Raw genomic sequence first — 20071 nt, forward strand, 5'->3', positions numbered from 1 at the left:
CGGGAAAAATCAGGACAAACCAAGAAATATTTTTAAAAATAGAATAAAATGTTTGATATAATTGATATATTTAATTATGCTAGCTTTGCTACAGTGATAATCAGAAAATAATGGAAAAGGAAGAATTTATACTTATAGTAGTACTTAAGTGTTGTTACAAAGCAAATAGTTCTACTAGACACTTATTAAATCACAAATATAGTGGAATAAATCTCTTTAGACTGGAAATTGCTGTGTTCATGCTCATTGAATATGTTTGAATTTGATTCTAAAAAGTCGTCTTCCTGTATTATAGTTTTTTTGTGCTTACTGTACTTTAATCGTAAATGGGTTCTATTTTTTTGCTCTATATAAACTAGACTTGGGATTTTCTACTTTTAATTTACGGTGTTCACCATAGCATGCTCTTCAAACCGACACTTTTTTTTGGTAAATTGCATTTCACGAATTATTCTGTTTAAATTTGCGCATTAAATAAAATGGGCCCTATCGGTTCAACCGTTTTTACGTGTATTGGATACAAACAAACAAACATACAAGCAAAGATATGTATAGAAAAAAGAGTAAAATATCGGAAAATTTTTTCTTTTTCCAATAATGAATTTCCAAGATTGAAAATTGAAACTTGATCGGTTTCGAGTGAAAAAATATAGTTTTATTTTTATAAATGTCTCACTCATTTTAAAATGATATTTCCTAGATTAAAGGTTATTTAATCTGAGAGTTGGATGGTCTGATTCTCCCAAATCTGTGAATTTGAAATCTAACTATTTTCTCTGGCAAGACTCCAAGTCCAATAGTATGTTTGAAAGCTGTGCTTTGTCTCTTGAATATATCTAGAATTAATTCAGTTTCTAGTTTAATTAAAAAGTGTTACTCTGGGTAAATTAATACTTAATAATAATTATAACAATTTAACTATCATATAAATTTACAAAAGCGTTGATAAAAACTTGCTTGTATGTCTTTCTTCTTTCAAATACTTAAAATTTTGAATATTTGACAATCATTTAACAATTAGGATTGGTTTAAAACGCATCAAAGTTTGATTTAAAAAAAAAACTCTGTAATCGGGCATAAACCAAATGAATCATTAGACAAATTTGTAAAAGGCTAATATGAAAATTTTCTTGCAGAAAATACAAGAACCTATGATTAATCTGGGCATATTTCGGCGTTAAAGTAAGGATATAATCCAAAATTATATGGCACGCTCTGTATTCACTCCTAAGGATAAAAACAATTATCCAATATAACTCCTCCTTATTTTAATTAAGAAAAAAGTTGACAAAAATAATATTATGATATATGTGATAAATAGTATAATGATAATATAGAATAAATGTAGATATTGAATAAACAACGTTTAATAATTGTATTCATTGTAAACAAAATCTATATAAATTAAAATCTCAAGATTTTTCATTAATTTTATCAGACTTGTAACATTTTCATATTCAAGATTTATATAAAAAGCACCGTTATGCTACATTTAGGAACTGAGAAATGCTAAAAATCATAAGTAAAATCTATTCAAATAAATTATTCAAAAATGACAACAGTTCATTGCTAGGTCGAATGTGGGTGTTAGATCTTAAATTTATAACTTTATAGAAAGTTTTAATTTATGCTTTCATATATTTTATTTTACTAGAAGAACCGGCGAACGGAAAGAGTAGAAGCTACAAAAGAACAAAACAAGAAAAAGAAAAATGAGTTTTAAATTGAATGAGTCCAATTTTCTCCGTCAGTTCCGGGATTCTGACTCTAGGAAAGGATTCATGAAACACGAAAACAACTTTCAAATTATGTCCCAACCTTACTATAGATCTCCCAACCTTACTCTAGATCTCCCAACCTTACTCTAAATCTCCCAACCTTACTCTAAATCTCCCAATCTTACTCTGAATCTCCCAATCTTACACTAGATCTCCCAACCCAAGGTTATAATGCAAGGAAAGTTGTTTCAGAGGTGTACGCATCTTTTGTACTGCAGTGTACTTTAATGTAAACACAAGACGGATGTCGAAGCATGACATGGAATCCATCTTTTACATAAAAAATCAATGAAATATTCTGGTCATAGGAAACTATTATGTGAATTATCAAAATTATCAAAAATTAATGCTTTTAACCTCCTCGGATACTAAACGAACACTGATGCATCTATTCTTGTTTACAAATTCCGCCCAGAGAGAACTGGTTTCAATATGTACGCAGAGCATACGCAACTGCAATTAACTTTCATTGCATTATAACCTTGTCCCACTCTTACTCTAGATCTCTCAACCTTACTCCAGATCTCCCAACCTTACACTAGATCTTCCAACCATACTCTAGATCTCCCAACCTTACTCTAGATCTACCAACCTTACTCCAGATCTCCCAATCTTACACTAGATCTCCCAACCTTACTATAGATCTACCAACCTTACTCTAGATCTACCCACCTTACTCTAGATCTACCAACATTACTCCAGATCTCCCAACCTTACTCTAGATCTCCCAACCTTACTCTAGATCTCCCAACCTTACTCTAGATCTCCCAACCTTACTCTAGATCTCCCAGCCTTACTCTAGATCTACCAACCTTACTCTGGATCTACCAATCTTACTCTAGATCTCCCAACCTTACTCTAGATCTACCAACCTTACTCCAGATCTCCCAACCTTACACTATATCTCCCAACCTTACTCTAGATCTCCCAACCTTACTCTAGATCTCCCAACCTTACTCTAGATCTACCAACCTTACTCTAGATCTCCCAACCTCACTCTAGATCTACCAACCCGACTCTAGAGAGATCAGTAAACTATCTAGTTTATATACTCTTTCTTGAATCTTGTATCTTGTATCTTGTATCTTGTATCTTGTATCTTGTATCTTGTATCTTGAATCTTGTATCTTGAATCTTGTATCTTTAATCTTGTCTCTAGAATCTTGTATCTTGTATCTTGAATCTTGTAACTTGAATCTTGTATCTTGAATCTTATATCTTGTGAATCTTGTATCTTGAATCTTGTATCTTGTGAATCTTGTATCTTGTGAATCTTGTATCTTGAATCTTGTATCCTGAATCTTGTAACATGTATCTTGAATTTTATATTTTAAATCTTGTATCTTGTATCTTGAATCTTGTATCTTGTATCTTGAATCTTTTATTTTGAATCTTGTATCTTGAATCTTGTATCTTGTATCTTGAATCTCGTATCTTGAATCTTGTATCTTGAATCTTGAATCTTGTATCTTGAATCTTGAATCTTGAATCTTGTATCTTGTATCTTAAATCTTGAATCTTGAATCTTGTATATTGAATCTTGAATCTTGAATCTTGAATCTTGAATCTTGAATCTTGAATCTTGTATCTTGAATCTTGAATCTATATTAAATCAGGGAGATCAGTAAACTATCTGCAGCCCAGTTTATCCAGGTTTGGGAGCACTATGATGAAGACGGTAAGAGTTTTTTTTTATTTTCAAGACATAAAAGTGTAATTTACAATTTAGAGCATTTTAAAGGTCTCTTCAAGTTTTCAAGTTTTAACTTTGTTTGTTTTAATATTATATCCGAATGACTTTTAAAATCTATTCTATAAGAATGTCGTTTCAACTTGTTGGAATCGTCTTTAAAACTTTTACATCTCATGGTGGTGGAATATACTTAAACTGGTGTCTAACTAACTATTATATCTCATGGTGTTGGAATATACTTAAACTGGTGTCTAACTAACTATTATATCTCATGGTGGTGGAATATACTTAAACTGGTGTCTAACTAATTATTTAACTTTGTCAGTCCAAACTAGTGTGAGAGCATATAAACACAATCAAGTTTTCTCAGCTTTATAGAAAATACAAATAACACTGTTTTTTATATTTAATATTCAACAGAATTAGACCGACTTTTTGAGAAAAAAACTTCCGTAAAAATTTTCTTTAAATCCTACTTTGGAATATAAAATCTGAATATCCCAGATCTTGAAATTGATTATGTTTGCCAAAATCTGCGATCTTGGAATTAATCAAATTTGATTAATATCTTTGAACTTTGATTTTGGAAGTGATAGCAATTATTTAAAATCTTCGATTTTGCATTTGATTATGATATTTCATATCTTCGATTTACAATATTGTTGATTTTTTTCATTGTAAAATATTTTCTTAAAAGAAATTTTAAAATCATTCGAATGAATTTGATTTATCATTTGCTTTTTCCAAAGACATAAAAAGTTTTATTACTGTTACAATGTACTGAATAAAGAAGGCACAGTATTACCTACAAAAGATAAGACCTCAAAGACGACTGTACCGAATTTTCTTTTACAGTCTTAAACTGTAAACTTGTTTCTTTTTATCATTTAGTATATTATTTAAAAACTAAACGCAAGGCGTGCAGGTAGAGATGGGCAGTTTTTACTTTTCTGAAAAAAAACGAACTGATCGTTTCATCAACGACGAAAAAACTAACACGATACGATCTTTCGTTTCGTTTCCGATTATTTTATTTTGGTTTTGGTCTAAAATGGCCCCCTTCCCATCTTCTGAGCTGAAAATTTCAGAATTGTGGATCTTCTTTTTTATAATCTTAAGATTAAGAAAACTTTAGTTTTAATCCAAAAAATTTTCAACCAATCAGAGTGGTGTTTGCAGAATCCTGAACAGCCAATCAGAAGCCGGAAAATTTTAAATTTTGCGCGCGCCATTTGATGAGAGTACTTTTATTGGTCAGAATCCAGTAGGGATATCAATAAAGAGGAAAAAGAGCGGATTAAGCAGAAATCAAAAGTGTCCACAGTGAATATTCAGATTAAGAGATCGCTATTAAGGGTATCCGTTTCAGCCCTGGAAAGAATTAACTTGATTTTAATAGAATCTAACTTGAGGCTATAGTAATGTTTATGACTAACCAGCTAAATGTGATTATTGGTCCATAGGGACTATTTAACAACTTGTTATTATTCACTGTACAATGAACATAACCTAGTATGTTCAGAATATATAAAGACACAAATCTTTCAAAAGATTTGATTCATCTTTTAAAATGGGATTTAAAAGAATATTAATTGAAAGAAAGTTTTAAAACTCAACCACTTAATTTTCTTTTCTGGAATTCAAAGATTTAAATTCAACCGTTCAGAGGGAGTGTTCGCGTAAACACTTCGATCTGGTTTTTTTTCTTCAAATCAACATTGTTTTCACGTCTGGCGCTGGATTTTCAAACATTCCTTACTTATCAAAAATCCTAGAAATTAGAGAAAAGATTATTTTCAAAAGTAATATTCGGATCATATAAAAAAAAAGCCGGATTAGATAAAAAAAAAAATATTATAAAATATCAACTTTATATGAATTCATCGAATTGAATTTGACATTTAAAGGTTGTAATATCTGAATGATTAGTTCTGAATTTAATTGAATGGAATTATTTACATTCTGAGTGGAATAATGCAAGTCTGTGAATTTATCGGACGCTACCTTCTTTGGTATAAAACGTGTTTAACCATTTTCTCCTTATAGACGCAACAGATAGAAGTAAAATTAGTAGCGATCAATATAGAATTCAATTCATTATCCTTTATGTTTTAGCGAACACTCTCTTTAAAGTTGTATTTTTCCTCTTTTCCTACTTTAGACGAAAGCTTTATTTATTGTTTTAAAATGAAATTTTCCAGGAAATGGTTATATTGAGGGGGAGGAGTTGGATGGATTCCTCAAGGAGTTTATAACTTCAGTTAATCCTGATGGGTCTATTAACAGTCAGGTACTAGTAGGCAGAGTCAGGTACTAGTAGATAGAGTCAGGTACTAGTAGATAGACTCAGGTACTAGTAGATAGAGTCAGGCACAAGTAGATAGAGTCAGGTACTGTAGATAGAGTCAGGTACTAGTAGAATATTATCTAAAACAGAGGAATCCTAATCCAATATCAATCTTATTAACAAATTATGATTTTAATAGTTTTTCAAAAGCAGAAACTGATGAAAAGGAGGATCAGGAGCATATTATATGAAACCTATCAAGAGAAGGGAACCCTGATCATCAATAATATAAATTTAAAAATGGAAAGAAACCATGTCGTCGAACATCTTAAAATTAACTTAATTTTGTGAAATACTGTAAAATACAAGAACTTTCTCAAATTCGTTTTTGTTCCGTGCTCGTTTAGATAGGATTTTATTATTATTATTGTTAATATTAGTATTGACAAATAAATTAATGGGAGAATGCGGGGGTGGGATTAAATAGATTAATGGGAGGAGAGGTGGGTGGGATTGGTGGGAAGATGAGCGACCTCTGAAGTATGACCAGCACTGAGTTTTTTTTTACATTTTTCCTGATATAAAATCTGCAGTACACTTCTTTTAGTGAGCAAAACTGTAAAGGTTCGGTGATAGCAAGCTTTATGTACTTACACAGGATTTAACGTTTTCAAGTGGCCATTAAGGAGCTAACAATAAGTAAGCTTATGAATCCGATGTTTACTCGTCTACAAATAAAAACTAGTTCTGTTCTACATACAATCTATTTTTTACATTTACAGCTATTTTTGGGCAGTGTCCATTTAACGTCAACAAAATTGGCCCCAACCCCCCCAAAAAATAGGATTTTTGAAAACTTCGAAAGCTGAAGGTCAGCTAAATTTTAAAAATGTTTCTTTTTATAAATGTGCGAAAAAATGATTGCAGTCAATTAAAGTAACATTTAAAGTATACTTATATATTAAAATATATTTACTGATGAAAAGTTGAAGAGAACCAGATTGTATTTCTTTTTTTCCTTTGTTTTCCTAGACTAAACATTATGTAGCAAATATTTTGTATAGAGTCAGTTTGATGACATTTCAAAATTCAATTCTCCAAACATGTTTGACATTTAATCTATTACAGACAGGACATACATTCACTTACCTTAAAATAAAAAAATGAACTTTATACTGACTGTAAGAAAATGTACTCCCTGGTGATTATAAGAAAATGTACTTCCTGGTGACTATAAGAAAATGTACTTCCTGGTGACTTTAAGAAAATGTACTTCCTGGTGACTATAAGAAAATGTACACCCTGGTGTCTATAAGAAAATGTACTTCCTTGTGACTATAAGAAAATGTACTTTAAGAAAATAACCTCCATACTGACTATAAGAAAATGAACTCCATACTGACCGCAAGAAAATGTACTCCATACTGACTGCAAGAAAATGTACTCCATACTGACTGCAAGAAAATGTACTCCTTACTATCTACAAGAAAATGTACTCCTTACTGTCTACAAGAAAATGTACTCCTTACTGTCTACAAGAAAATTAACTCCAAGACTACAAGATAATTAATTCCGATGTGTCATTTTCTTGTAGAATTGAAGATTTACTTTGAAGTTTAATCTCTATAGTAAACCCGAAGTCTGGAACTAAACAGTAATATTTTGTTTTCTTTCCATTTTCTTCTCAAAGAAAGTTAGAGAAGAATAAATATAGTTGAACCTGCGATATACACAGTACACAGTCTCCGGATCCTACCGGAGTATCCCACTAAACCAAGTTCAAAACCTATAGATCAAATACTTATCTGTGTGCTAAAGCTTGGACCAGATTTAATAAATGGTAAAATGATACTGCGCTGCTAGTTGAACCCCTTCTTTTGTGCGGCGGTTCAAGGTAAAGAGAAGTGGTTCAACTTATTCCACGTTATTCAACTACTTCGCACTATTTTTTTTTCCTGATCTAGGTTTCAGATAAGGACCTGGCCGAGCTCAAGGAGAGCTTCATGGAGGCATACGATGACAACAAGGACGGGAAGATTGAGATTAGAGAGGTATTTTTCATTCTTTGTCAATAGTTGTGGAATTTAATATAAATCTGGGGATAAAAAGTTAAAGAAAGATAAAGATTGGAGGATGGAAGATATAGGAAGGATGGAGGATGGAAGAGATAGAAAGGATGAAGGATGGAGGAGATATAAAGGTTGGAGGATGGAAGATGTATAAAGGTTGGAGGATGGAAGGATATATAAAGGTTGGAGGATGGAAGGATATATAAAGGTTGGAGGATGGAAGATATATAAAGGTTGGAGGATGAAAGATATATAAAGGTTGGAGGATGGAAGATATATAAAGGATGGAGGATGGGAGAGATATAAAGGATGGAGGATGGAAAATATATAAAGGTTGGAGGATGGAAGATATATGTAGGATGGAGGAAATTTAAAGGATGGAGGATGGAAGAGATAGAAAGGATGGAGGATGGAAGATATATAAAGGTTGGAGGATGGAAGATATATGTAGGATGGAGGAAATATAAAGGATGGAGGATGGAAGAGATATAAAGATTGGAGGATGGAAGAGATATAAAGGATGAAGGATGGAAGATATATACAGGATGGAGGATGGAAGATATATACAGGATGGAGGATGGAAGAGATATAAAGATTGGAGGATGGAAGAGATATAAAGGTTGGAGGATGGAAGAGATATAAAGATTGGAGGATGGAAGATATATAAAGGATGAAGGATGGAAGATATATAAAGGTTGGAGGATGGAAGGATATATAAAGTTTGGAGGATGGATGGATATATAAAGGTTGGAGGATGGAAGATATATAAAGGTTGGAGGATGGAAGATATATAAAGGTTGGAGGATGGAAGATATATGTAGGATGGAGGAAATATAAAGGATGGAGGATGGAAGAGATAAAAAGGATGAAGGATGGAAGATATATACAGGATGGAGGATGGAAGAGATATAAAGGTTAGAGGATGGAAGAGATATAAAGGTTGGAGGATGGAAGAGATATAAAGTTTGGAGGATGGAAGATATATACAGGATGAAGGATGGAAGATATATACAGGATGGAGGATGGAAGAGATATACAGGATGAAGGATGGAAGAGATATAAAGATTGGAAGATGGAAGAGATATAAAGGTTGGAGGATGGAAGAGATATAAAGGATGAAGGATGGAGGATATATAAAGGATGAAGGATGGAAGAGATATAAAGATTGGAGGATGGAAGATATATAAAGGATAAAGGATGGAAGATATATAAAGGTTGGAGGATGGAAGAGATGTAAAGGTTTGAGGATGGAAGATATATAAAGGTTGGAGGATGGAAGGATATATAAAGGTTGTGGAAGATATCCAAAGGGTGTCTCGAGGTTAAAAACCTTATCTTTATAATTTATGATAAATAAACGATAAATAAACAAACCCTAAATGAGTATTATAGTAATCAATACTATGTTTATTCAGCAATCCTCTATCTTATAGGGTAGGCAACAAACACACACAAATATAGGGATCAGCAACCCTCAGAAAATAGGGATCAGGAAAAGATCATAGTAGATCACAGTAAGCAGAGATCTTGAGAGGGGATCGTGAATTAATGATTGAATTATGAAAGCATCTTGAATGGGAATACACTCAAAAACATCCCAGGGACCGAAGTAATGAATTGGAGAGAGGTTTCTGAACTGCCTATACTGCTGGTTCAAATACTCAATCACCGAATAGAGTTAAAGTTTCGTGAGGATTTGAATCGGTAGTTCAGCGACCTCTCCAATTATTTTAATTCGGTCCCAGAAAGGAGTAATAAAAGAAATTTTTCAAGTATTAAGAAAGGGGGATTTTCAAATAGACAGAAATGAATTATGGGATTTGAAAGCCAAAAATAAATCTAGACCTAGTTTCAAAATATGAGTATTAAATTTGTAAAAATTAGAATGATTTAGGCTTAAATCTTGGAAATGTGATGAGTCTTGTGTTAAAAGATTTATTCTTTTATACTTGAATAATAAAACAATTTAAAACGTTTTATTTATTAAACCTAGAGTTCTAGATGAAATGACTCAGCTTTAAAACCAAATGCATTCTCAGAACCTCAAAGTTTAATATTTTTTACAACATGTTTGGAAATATTTAAATATTATTGAAGAATTCTGAAACTTTTATATTCTAGTTGGCGCAACTTCTACCGATGGAAGAGAACTTTCTTCTTCTCTTTAGATTCGATAATCCGCTGGACTCTAGTGTAGAGTTTATGAAGGTATATACTGTAAAAATAGTATCCATCTTCTATAAAAAGATATTTAATATTTATACTTCTGTAAATAGTATCCATCTTCTATAAAAAGATATTTATACTTCTGTAAATAGTATCCATCTTCTATAAAAAGATATTTATACTTCTGTAAATAGTATCCATCTTCTATAAAAAGTTATCCATGCTTCTGCAAATAGTATCCATCTTTTATAATATTTAATATTTATACTTCTGTAAATAGTATCCATCTTCTTTATAAAGTTATCTATGCTTTTATAATAATATCTGTTCTGGTTCTAGATCTGGTCTCAATATGATACTGATCACAGTGGTTTCCTGGAGGCAGATGAACTCAAGGTACAATTTACTTTCGAGCCTTGAAGTATGTTTTACATTTTACTTTACCCAAAGACGGTAGAATAGTAGAAGATAGGGCATTAGGAATGTATCCGAATAGTGTGTACGCTATGTACACTTTTATATGACGTCACTGGCTGCAGTATTGGTTTTAAATTCAAAACAATCAACATTAAAACGTCAGTTACTAAATGATTTAATAATTGTAGTTGCTAAAATAAAGCTAAAATTGTGATTTTGTTAAATTTGTATGAAAATACCAAATATTTTAAAACAAAATTGTTAGGTGACATTAAGCATAGTTTTGTAAAAGTCTAAGCAGAATTTTAGGCCAGTAACGATGAGCAAGGCCGAAAAAACCTTGGTTTTAAGTAGCCACATTTTTTGTAACCAATTACGTTGCAATCTTTTTTAAGATAAAGTTTATATAAAAAGATAATAAAATTATGCATTTCTAACGTAAAATTAAGTAAAAACGCAAGTTTTTGGTGATGGAAATGCTTAAAAAGTCCTAAAATCTTTTTAAATTACAGAAACGACGACGTTCTTTGGCTTCTTATTGAACCCAATTAAAGCGTCTGGTTTTGCGTATAAATCTCAATGCCGTCTCTTTGACTTTGCCAATTGTGGACATCGAGTCGTGTAAAAAATTGAATTAGTTGTGCAATAGCCCTGAGCAAAGTTGTGATAAAGTTGTCACTTAAAAAAATAACTTAATACATGGTAACACACGAGTACAAAATCAGAGTTGTTAATGTATCATTTCTTTTGTGGAAAATAAATCTTAATATTAAAAAAAAATAAAAACTGTTTTTGCCTTAAAGGTACTTTTTACAGAACTTTCTTCGAGACATACTGAAAGGAGCAAGCAAGAGCCAAGACGTAACTGAAGATCAGCTGATTGTTTACACTGATACAATGGTAAGATCAGCTGTTGTTTTCAATGATACAATTGTAATATCAGCTGACTGTTTACACTGATACAATAGTAAGATCAGCTGATTGTTAACACTGACACAATGGTAAGATCATCTGATTGTTTATACTGATACAATGGTAATGTATGCTGATTGTTTACACTGATACAATGGTAAGATCAAGTGATTGTTTACACTGATACAATGGTAAGCTCAGCTGATTGTTTTTACGGATAAAATGGTAAGATCAGGTGATTGCTAACACTGATAAAATGGTAAGATCAGAGGAATGTTTACACTGATAAAATGGTAAGATCAGCTGATTGTTTACACTGATACAATGGTAAGATCAGAGGATTGTTTACACTGATAAAATGGTAATATATGCTGATTATTTACACTGATAAAATGGTAAGATAATTAGAGAATTGGATAATGGGAAGGATGATTAAAGAATATATATGATGGAACTAAAGGAAGTTCTATAAGAATAAAAGAGAACCTATCAGCCCCAGAAGATAAATGGATTCAGTAGAAACAACAAAAAGAAATTATTTTTATTCTTGAATAAACATTTCCTGGCTTTTAACACAAAAGAGACAAATATGCCATTTTAAATCAGACATTTCAAAATTTCACATCGGGGGTTGTTGTGTACACATTTCACATCGTGTACAATGTACAACTTTCGTACATGGAAAAGGGGTTTATAGTACGTCCTTTTTTGTAAATGCACAAATAATGAACAAAGTATTTTGGTCTTTTAAATAAAATTATAAATGCTAATTACGTATTGTTTAAAAACATCCCGTTATATAGTTTATATCAATTATATTTCGATCAACTATTAAATTAATATTCTGTCTTCTAGCGTGAGAAAACAGAAAGGCGAAATTAACTTAATATTATATCTTATTTCTAAAAAATATAATTTTGACGAATACGAAAATATTATTAATAATATCAAATATAAGATGCATGATAACTAAACAATCTTATCAAAAGGTACTTACATCTGTAAGAAGCATAATAAGATTATTGAGTCAAAAACGAAAAATATTAATATTAGGACCCAAACAATACATAAAACATTTCGAAAACTGATTATGAAGTTGCCTTACTATAAAAAAAAGACGTAGAATGAGTTTTATGAAGCTAATCTTGCATAATCTAATCATTATTTTCATTATTTAATAGTTATTATTTTAGTTGAACGTGTTTGACAGTAATAAGGATGGTAAGCTACAGCTGTCGGAGATGGCAAAGTAAGTTGAATCTTAATTAGAAAAACAAGATGGCGGGGGAGGTATAAGGGGGATACAAGGCCGGTCTTAGTGAGGGGGGAGGGGAAGGGGTGATATACCAGAAAATGCACTAAAAATTCTGAGGATCAACCAAACTATAAATACTTTTTTACTTTTAGGGGAGTTATAGAATTGATAAAAAAAATTGAGTCTTTGCCACAATTTCACATCTACTAATCCCAATATCTACGCAACCTGGTGCATATCTTTGATATTTAAAACTTAGGTTATTTGAAATATCTAAGGCCTATATCATATTGGGTTGCAAAGATATATTTGTAGAAAACAAAAAGCTGGAGTTGATCAGGTTAATATCTCCTCTACTCCACATACAAGAGTTGCAAATAAGGGGTGTGTGTTTTTTTAAAAAACGACATCTCTCAGAGAAAGGTTCAAACATGATTTATGTTTTACATTATTGTTTAGAAAACCAGAATTTGTGACAAAGACTCAATTCCTTTGATAGAGTTTCCATTTAGCCTTTTTTATAATTGGCGGAATAAAGAAAAAATTTTATATTTAAAGTTAATTGATTTATTTTAGGCTTCTTCCGGTCAAAGAAAACTTTCTTACACGACAAATATTCAAGGTTTAGTTTTTTTTTTACATTGTTAGAGACATTTATTTATAAGTTTATATATGTAGTATGTATGTTAAAGTTTAGTGCATTTATTACTACTGGTTTCAGCCTTAAAGAACTTTTAAAATCATATTCTCTGTAATAAAATTTCAAAAATCTCTTTTTATGAATTAAAAAAAAACATTTGCTTATGACTTTTATTAAAGAAGATACCGAGCGTGTTTTTTAAAATTTATTTTTTCAAATTTATTTTAATAGAGTTTCAGTATTCAGTTTATTCAATTTTCCCACTTGTAAAAATACTTAGGGATTCTTAAACTTTTAGAATTACATCCGAAATCCACTAACTCTGTATTTAATCGTATTTATATCAGGGGCCGAGTGCGATTACGAAGGAAGATATTGATGGTGTATTCTCCCTCTATGACAGGGTGAGTCAAAATATTGAAACCTTTTCTCCAACAAAATGTATAGAACAAATTGATACCCAAGCCCAATCAATAATGATAACATCTTGAATATTTCTAAAGTGAAAATAGATTTATATATAATAAAATTGACTGCTTAAAGTAGAATATTTAGAGTCCATAAAAATTACTGATAAATCATGTTTGCACTCCGAGAAAACAAGGTTTATTTATTCCAGATTGATGACATTAATAGTAATAACTCCTTCTTAAGTTCTCATCTCCTTGGTCTAATTTAATATAGGCGGCTTATGGATGGAGGGAGGGGAGAGAGATGGGGACGCCCCCATGGAAAATTGATGGGAAAACTGGGGGGTTGTTCCTCCCCCTTGGAAAAATTAAGAGCACATAAAAGAGAACAGTCACCTTCTAACCATTACATTTTAGATTAAAAATTTTTTTTTCCTGCAGCCCAACTTATAAACTCTAAATCAAAAATGTTTAATAAAAATTATAAAAATTTAAATCTTGCTTAAACATATTCCACCATCCACCCTCCAAATGATTTTAGCGTTAAATTAAATAAATTCACTGTAAAAATAATCCAAGTGGGTGATAACAATTTTTGCGCGCTTCGCACGCATTTCTTCAATTATTTTCCCACCTCTGGAAAATATCCTAAGCCGCCCCTTTATATTACCCTGGACACTTTCTACTATAAACTATTTGAATTGAACAACAAGGTGTCAACAAAAGATCAATTTGAAAAGATAACTGCGCCCTGTAACTTTATTGATTGTACTTTGTACCATGAGTACTATTTTGGGCCCAATATCTCAAAAAAAATTGTATAGGATATGAACAAAATTCTAAATTTAGTTTCAAATAATTTCATAGCAAACTGATTTTTTTTTTCTAGGATAACAGTGGAACTATTGAAAATGAAGAACTCTCTGGCTTTCTTAAAGATTTGCTTTCTCTTGCTAAAAAGGTATATCTTGGAAAATAGATCTGGAAAACTTTTCCTAAGCATGGGAAAAAGTTTAAGTTGGAACAAAACTTTTTAGATAAAAAGATGTTTATATTGATAAAATATATTGGTACAAACCGTTTAAGTTACGCAAAGAATATCTTATTAAAATATTTTATTCTGCGCTTGATGAACTTTTCTAAACTGAAAATATTTAAGGATTATGATTTATATATAGATTCTGGATTACTACGAAATAAGACGTATATTATTGAATTTTATATTTATGTCTTTTTTCTTTTAAATAATCTAGAATAATTATAGAACTGATAATATCTCTAAATATCTAGGATTTCGATAGAACTGATAATATCTCTAAATACCTAGGATTACGATAGTACTGATAATATCTCTAAATATCTATGATTATGATAGTACTGATCATATCTCTAAATATCTAGGATTAGGATAGCACTGATATTCTCTAAATATCTAGGATTACGATAGTACTGATAATAACTCTAAATATCTAGGATTATGATAGAACTGACAATATCTCTAAATATCTATGATTATGATAGTACTGATATTCTCTAAATATCTAGGATTAGGATAGTACTGATAATATCTCTAAATATCTAGGATTACGATAGTACTGATCATATCTCTAAATATCTATGATTACGATAGTACTGATAATATCTCTAAATATCTAGGATTATGATAGTACTGATCATATCTCTAAATATCTAGGATTATGATAGTACTGATAATATCTCTAAATATCTAGGATTATGATAGTACTGATAATATCTCTAAATATCTATGATTATGATAGTACTGATAATATCTCTAAATATCTATGATTATGATAGTCCTGATAATATCTCTAAATATCTATGATTACGATAGTACTGATATTCTCTAAATATCTATGATTACGATAGTACTGATACTCTCTAAATATCTAAGATTACGATAGTACTGATAATATCTCTAAATATCTAAGATTACGATAGTACTGATAATATCTCTAAATATCTAGGATATGATAGTACTGATACTCTCTAAATATCTAGGATTACGATAGTACTGATAATATCTCTAAATATCTAGGATTATGATATTACTGATCATATCTCTAAATATCTATGATTATGATAGTACTGATAATATCTCTAAATATCTAGGATTACGATAGTACTGATAATATCTCTAAATATCTAGGATTAGGATAGTACTGATAATATCTCTAAATATCTAGGATTACGATAGTACTGATTTGACCGAATTTGAAGAGACCATCATGAAGGGTTGTGATACGAACAAGGACGGAAAGATTTCCCGCAAGGTTAAATAAAATCATTTAATAAAATTGAGTTTTTCCCACAAATTCATATTTTTTAATTCGTATATCTTTCCAATCCAATTTGGTGTAGACCTTAGATATTTCAAAGTATGAATTCTGTGACATCAAATAATCTAAGTTTGAATTGAAATATCACAGGATTACACGACCAGTTTGTAATTAAAGAAATAGGGATTACAAAGTTTGAGTTTGTGGCAAAGTCTCAAATCCTTTACCGACAAATCTTATTTTTATAAAAAAAAAGCTTTTATCAGAGCAGGGAACTTTTATGTTGGATAATTCCGAACTCTTGATATCGATTTACACTTTGGGCACTTTAAAATCTACCTTTCTCATTTCTTCGTGTTAGTTATTCTTCCCCTGATCATAGCTCCCTTTAGCCCCAGACTGGGTACTATTACCATGCAGGATATTAAATAAAGCTTAAATTAATCTGCAGATTAAAACAATTAAGACCAAGGATTGGTCTCGATATCCACAATTAATAAAAGAGTTCCAAGCTCAGTTCATTTATTAGGAAAACTATTTTGAAAATTGTGATTTCTTAGGAATTGACCATGATCCTGATGGCGCTATCTGAACAGGTTTAAGAATCATTGGGCAGCCTACCTCCAGTCCTAACATACATCTCTACAGTCCTAACCTAGCCTAGCATACTTCTCTACAGTCTTAACCTAGCCCAGCATACTTTTCTACAGTCCTAACCTAGCCTGCAGCATACTTCTCTACAGTCCTAACCTAACCCAGCATACTTCTCTACAGTCCTAACCTAGCCCAGCATACTTCTCTACAGTCCTAAACTAGCCCAGCATACTTCTCTACAGTCCTAACCTAGCCCAGCATATTTCTAAAGTCCTAACCTAGTCCAGCATACTTCTCTACAGCCCTAACATATCCCAGCATACTTATCTACTGTCCTAATCTAGCCCAGCATACTTCTCTACAGTCCTTACCTAGCCCAGCATACTTTTCTACAGTCCTAACCTAGCCTACAGCATACTTTTCTACAGTCCTAACCTAACCCAGCATACTTTTCTACAGTCCTAACCTAGCCTGCAGAATACTTCTCTACAGTCCTAACCTAGCCCAGCATATATCTCTACAGTCCTAACCTAGCCCAGCATATATCTCTACAGCCCTAACCTAGCCCAGCATATATCTCTACACTCCTAACCTAGCCCAGCATACATCTCTACAGTCCTAACCTATCACATCATATTTCTCTGAAGTCCTAACGCACAAGCTCTGAAGAAGATTAAAGAGTTGTAAAAAGAATCCTTCAGGACATTTCAATTTTGAATTTACAGTTTACAATTTTCAAGGCTGCATACATAAGTCTTTCTTGTATGAAAAGTATAGGGTTATTCGATATATATTTGCGTTCCTTGAACAGACGCCAACTGTAGAAAATGTATCAGTTTTTAAAGTTTGGCCAAGAAACAAGCGATCTTATATTTATTGAAAACACCAGTATTTGATCATCAATGTTTAATGTACTTCGCAGATGCTAAATAATGTTCCTTTTATCGATCATTTATGCAATTAGACAAGTTCTCTTTATTATTTCAACAATTATTATGTCGTTTAGGCAGCTATTGGTGTAATTTAATGGCCATAAAGATTGTTTTTATGATATGTATATCTAATATATGCAAACTTAACTTTCTTAGCATTATTAAAACTGTTAAAAATTGTTAGCTTTAGTAGAACTGTAAAAGTGGAATCTGTAAAACACTCCTGTTTTCCACTGATAAGTGCCCTTAGTGTCACTTCTAGTTCAAACTTATTTATTTCATTGAATCTTGCTTTTTCTCTCTTTCTCTCTCTTTTAACTTCTTTCAACAAATAAACAGATGGTTTGAGGATATATATCATTATATAATGCAACTCCTGGTATGGGGGAACAAAACGTTTTCTAAACTTCAAATCTAAAATTTCTTTCTTGTTAATCGTGTTCGTATATAGCATAGATATGTTAATTACAGAGTTTAGAAAAATAAATATTTTATAGAATCTGTTTTGCTTATTTACCTAATATTGAGCAGTTAGTGAGAAAGTCAGGGCGTTTTCTGCCCCTTTTCTTGCTGCCTTTAACGGTATACCCTTTCCTCTGGCACTTTTGCTCCTTTTTCTTGGTCCCTTTTATCCTTTTCTTGGTCCCTTTTATCCTTTTCTCTGGTGTTTTTGCCTATTCTTCTTGGTCCTTTTTATCCTTTTCTCTGGTACTTTTACTCCTTTTCCTTTTAAATGTTTTCTAGGGCGCTTTTGCTCCTTTTTTTTTAGTCCCTTTTATCCTTTTCTCTGGTGTTTTTGCCCATTTTCTTGGTCCTTTTTATCCTTTTCTTGGATCATTTTACCCTTTTATCTGGGGCTTTTACCCCTTTTTCCTTTTAAATGTTTTTTAGGGCGCTTTTGCTCCTGTTTCTTAGTCCCTTTTATCCCTTTCTCTGGCGTTTTTTGCCCATTTTCTTGGTGCATTTTACCCTTTTATCTGGGGCTTTTACCCCTTTTTCCTTTTAAATGTTTTCTAGGGCGCTTTTGCTCCTGTTTCTTAGTCCCTTTTATTCCTTTCTCTGGTGTTTTTTGCCCATTTTTCTTGGATCATTTTACCCTTTTATCTGGCACTTTGACCCCTTTTCCTTTTTAAAGTTTTAAAAAAGACAATCTTGGTCTGTGCTTACCGTAAAGGAAAAATCAAACCAAAAGAACTTAGTAGCTAAGAATACTGGAAGAGAGAAGGATTTTAAAAAGTTCATTTAGATATGGTAGTTTTGTGCATTGACTCTGAATTCTGTTTTTATCTAAATCACCACGCAATCCCTTCTAATCCGATCTGATCCATTGTTTTAAAGGGCCCAGATGTTCAACCTCCTCATCCTTAGACCCCGCTCCCTCCTACTTTCCTACTCCTATAACCTTCTTTCTACTTTAATGCTCTTTATCCTGCTCCAACTCCCTCCTACTCCGACCCCCTTCCTCCTACTTTCCTACTCCAACCCCATCCAACTCCAATAACCTTCCTCCAAGTTCAACCCCCTCCTATACTTGGACCTCCTACTTCAATCCCCCTCCTACTCCGACTCCCTTTCTTCGAACCCCTCTCGGCTTACTTTCCAACCCTCTCACTCCTTTTCCGATGGAATCCCTCCTACTCCAACCCCCATCCCCCTGCTCCGACAAGAATATAATTAATTATAGAATTATTCAAGTCACCTAGTTCAACCCATCTGAATACTCATACTCAACCCTATACACGAGAATTCAAAATTCAATTAAAACACAACTTTTTATATAAAAACAAAGTGGAGATCAAGGATAAAGAAAAAATGAAACTAATTTTTAGAAAAGAAAAAATATACGGTAACTTTTGGAAACAGGGTTTGAACACAAGTCTTGAAAATTGTGTAATTATGTAAAGATAATGGATATTTTGAGAGATGGAATAAATTGTCGTAGACCTTTGATATTTCAAACTAAGAATTCTGTTAGACCAAATAATCTAAGTTTGAAATATCAAAGGTTTACATCATCAGATTGTAAAGATATAGGGATTAGACAGTTTGAGTTTGTGACAAAAACTCAGTTCCTTTAATAAAGAAATGGAGCCTTTGCCACAAACTCTGATTTTCTAATCCCTAGTTATGTGTTTGGAACTTAATGTCCAAGACCTTAAATTTGTCAAACTATGAAATATGAATTCTATTGGGTCAAATATTCTAAGTTTGAAATATCAAAGATTTACACCACCAGGTTGAAAAGATATAGGAATTAGAAAATTTGAGTTTGTGGCCAAGGCTCAATTGAGGTTCCATTTCGCCTGCTATTCCTTTATTACAGAAAATCACTGTTCCCATTCTCTTTTTAAAGTTTATCTGAAAAGACTGTGCTATAAAGACATGTACTAAGCTTAAAGGATCAGTATTAAAGAATGTAGTTTTGTGTAAATAAGATCTTTGTCGCTATAAGGACAGGTACTAAGCTTATAGGATCAGTTTTACACCAATGTGTTTCTGTTTTACATATATTTAGTTCAACGCCTAGGCTGACTACACCATGTTTATTTAGATGTAAGCTTAGGTTAGGATTGCATAAAATCTTTAAAAAATGAACAATATTATGATAAGAATTGGTAGGA

At 31.9% G+C, this 20071-nt stretch overlaps 1 protein-coding gene across 1 annotated transcript in view; it reads left to right on the top strand.

Moving 5' to 3' along the window:
- The window catches only part of LOC111694791 (calbindin-32), a 30612-nt gene extending 12663 nt beyond the window's left edge, over window positions 1-17949 (top strand). Inside the window, exons 2-14 of the mRNA XM_023463817.1 lie at window positions 1655-1771; window positions 3395-3456; window positions 5673-5761; window positions 7723-7809; window positions 9949-10035; window positions 10333-10389; window positions 11227-11310; window positions 12516-12571; window positions 13154-13199; window positions 13565-13621; window positions 14517-14588; window positions 15832-15918; window positions 16485-17949. Of these exons, the coding sequence (XP_023319585.1) occupies window positions 1713-1771; window positions 3395-3456; window positions 5673-5761; window positions 7723-7809; window positions 9949-10035; window positions 10333-10389; window positions 11227-11310; window positions 12516-12571; window positions 13154-13199; window positions 13565-13621; window positions 14517-14588; window positions 15832-15918; window positions 16485-16526 (885 nt within the window). The 5' untranslated portion in view covers window positions 1655-1712 and the 3' untranslated portion in view covers window positions 16527-17949. The remainder of the gene's footprint in view (window positions 1-1654; window positions 1772-3394; window positions 3457-5672; window positions 5762-7722; window positions 7810-9948; window positions 10036-10332; window positions 10390-11226; window positions 11311-12515; window positions 12572-13153; window positions 13200-13564; window positions 13622-14516; window positions 14589-15831; window positions 15919-16484) is intronic.
- The last annotated feature ends 2122 nt before the right edge of the window (window positions 17950-20071 follow it).

The sequence above is a fragment of the Eurytemora carolleeae genome, unplaced genomic scaffold (genome assembly GCF_000591075.1).
Source record: "Eurytemora carolleeae unplaced genomic scaffold, Eaff_2.0 scaffold9, whole genome shotgun sequence".
Classification (NCBI taxonomy): domain Eukaryota; kingdom Metazoa; phylum Arthropoda; class Copepoda; order Calanoida; family Temoridae; genus Eurytemora; species Eurytemora carolleeae.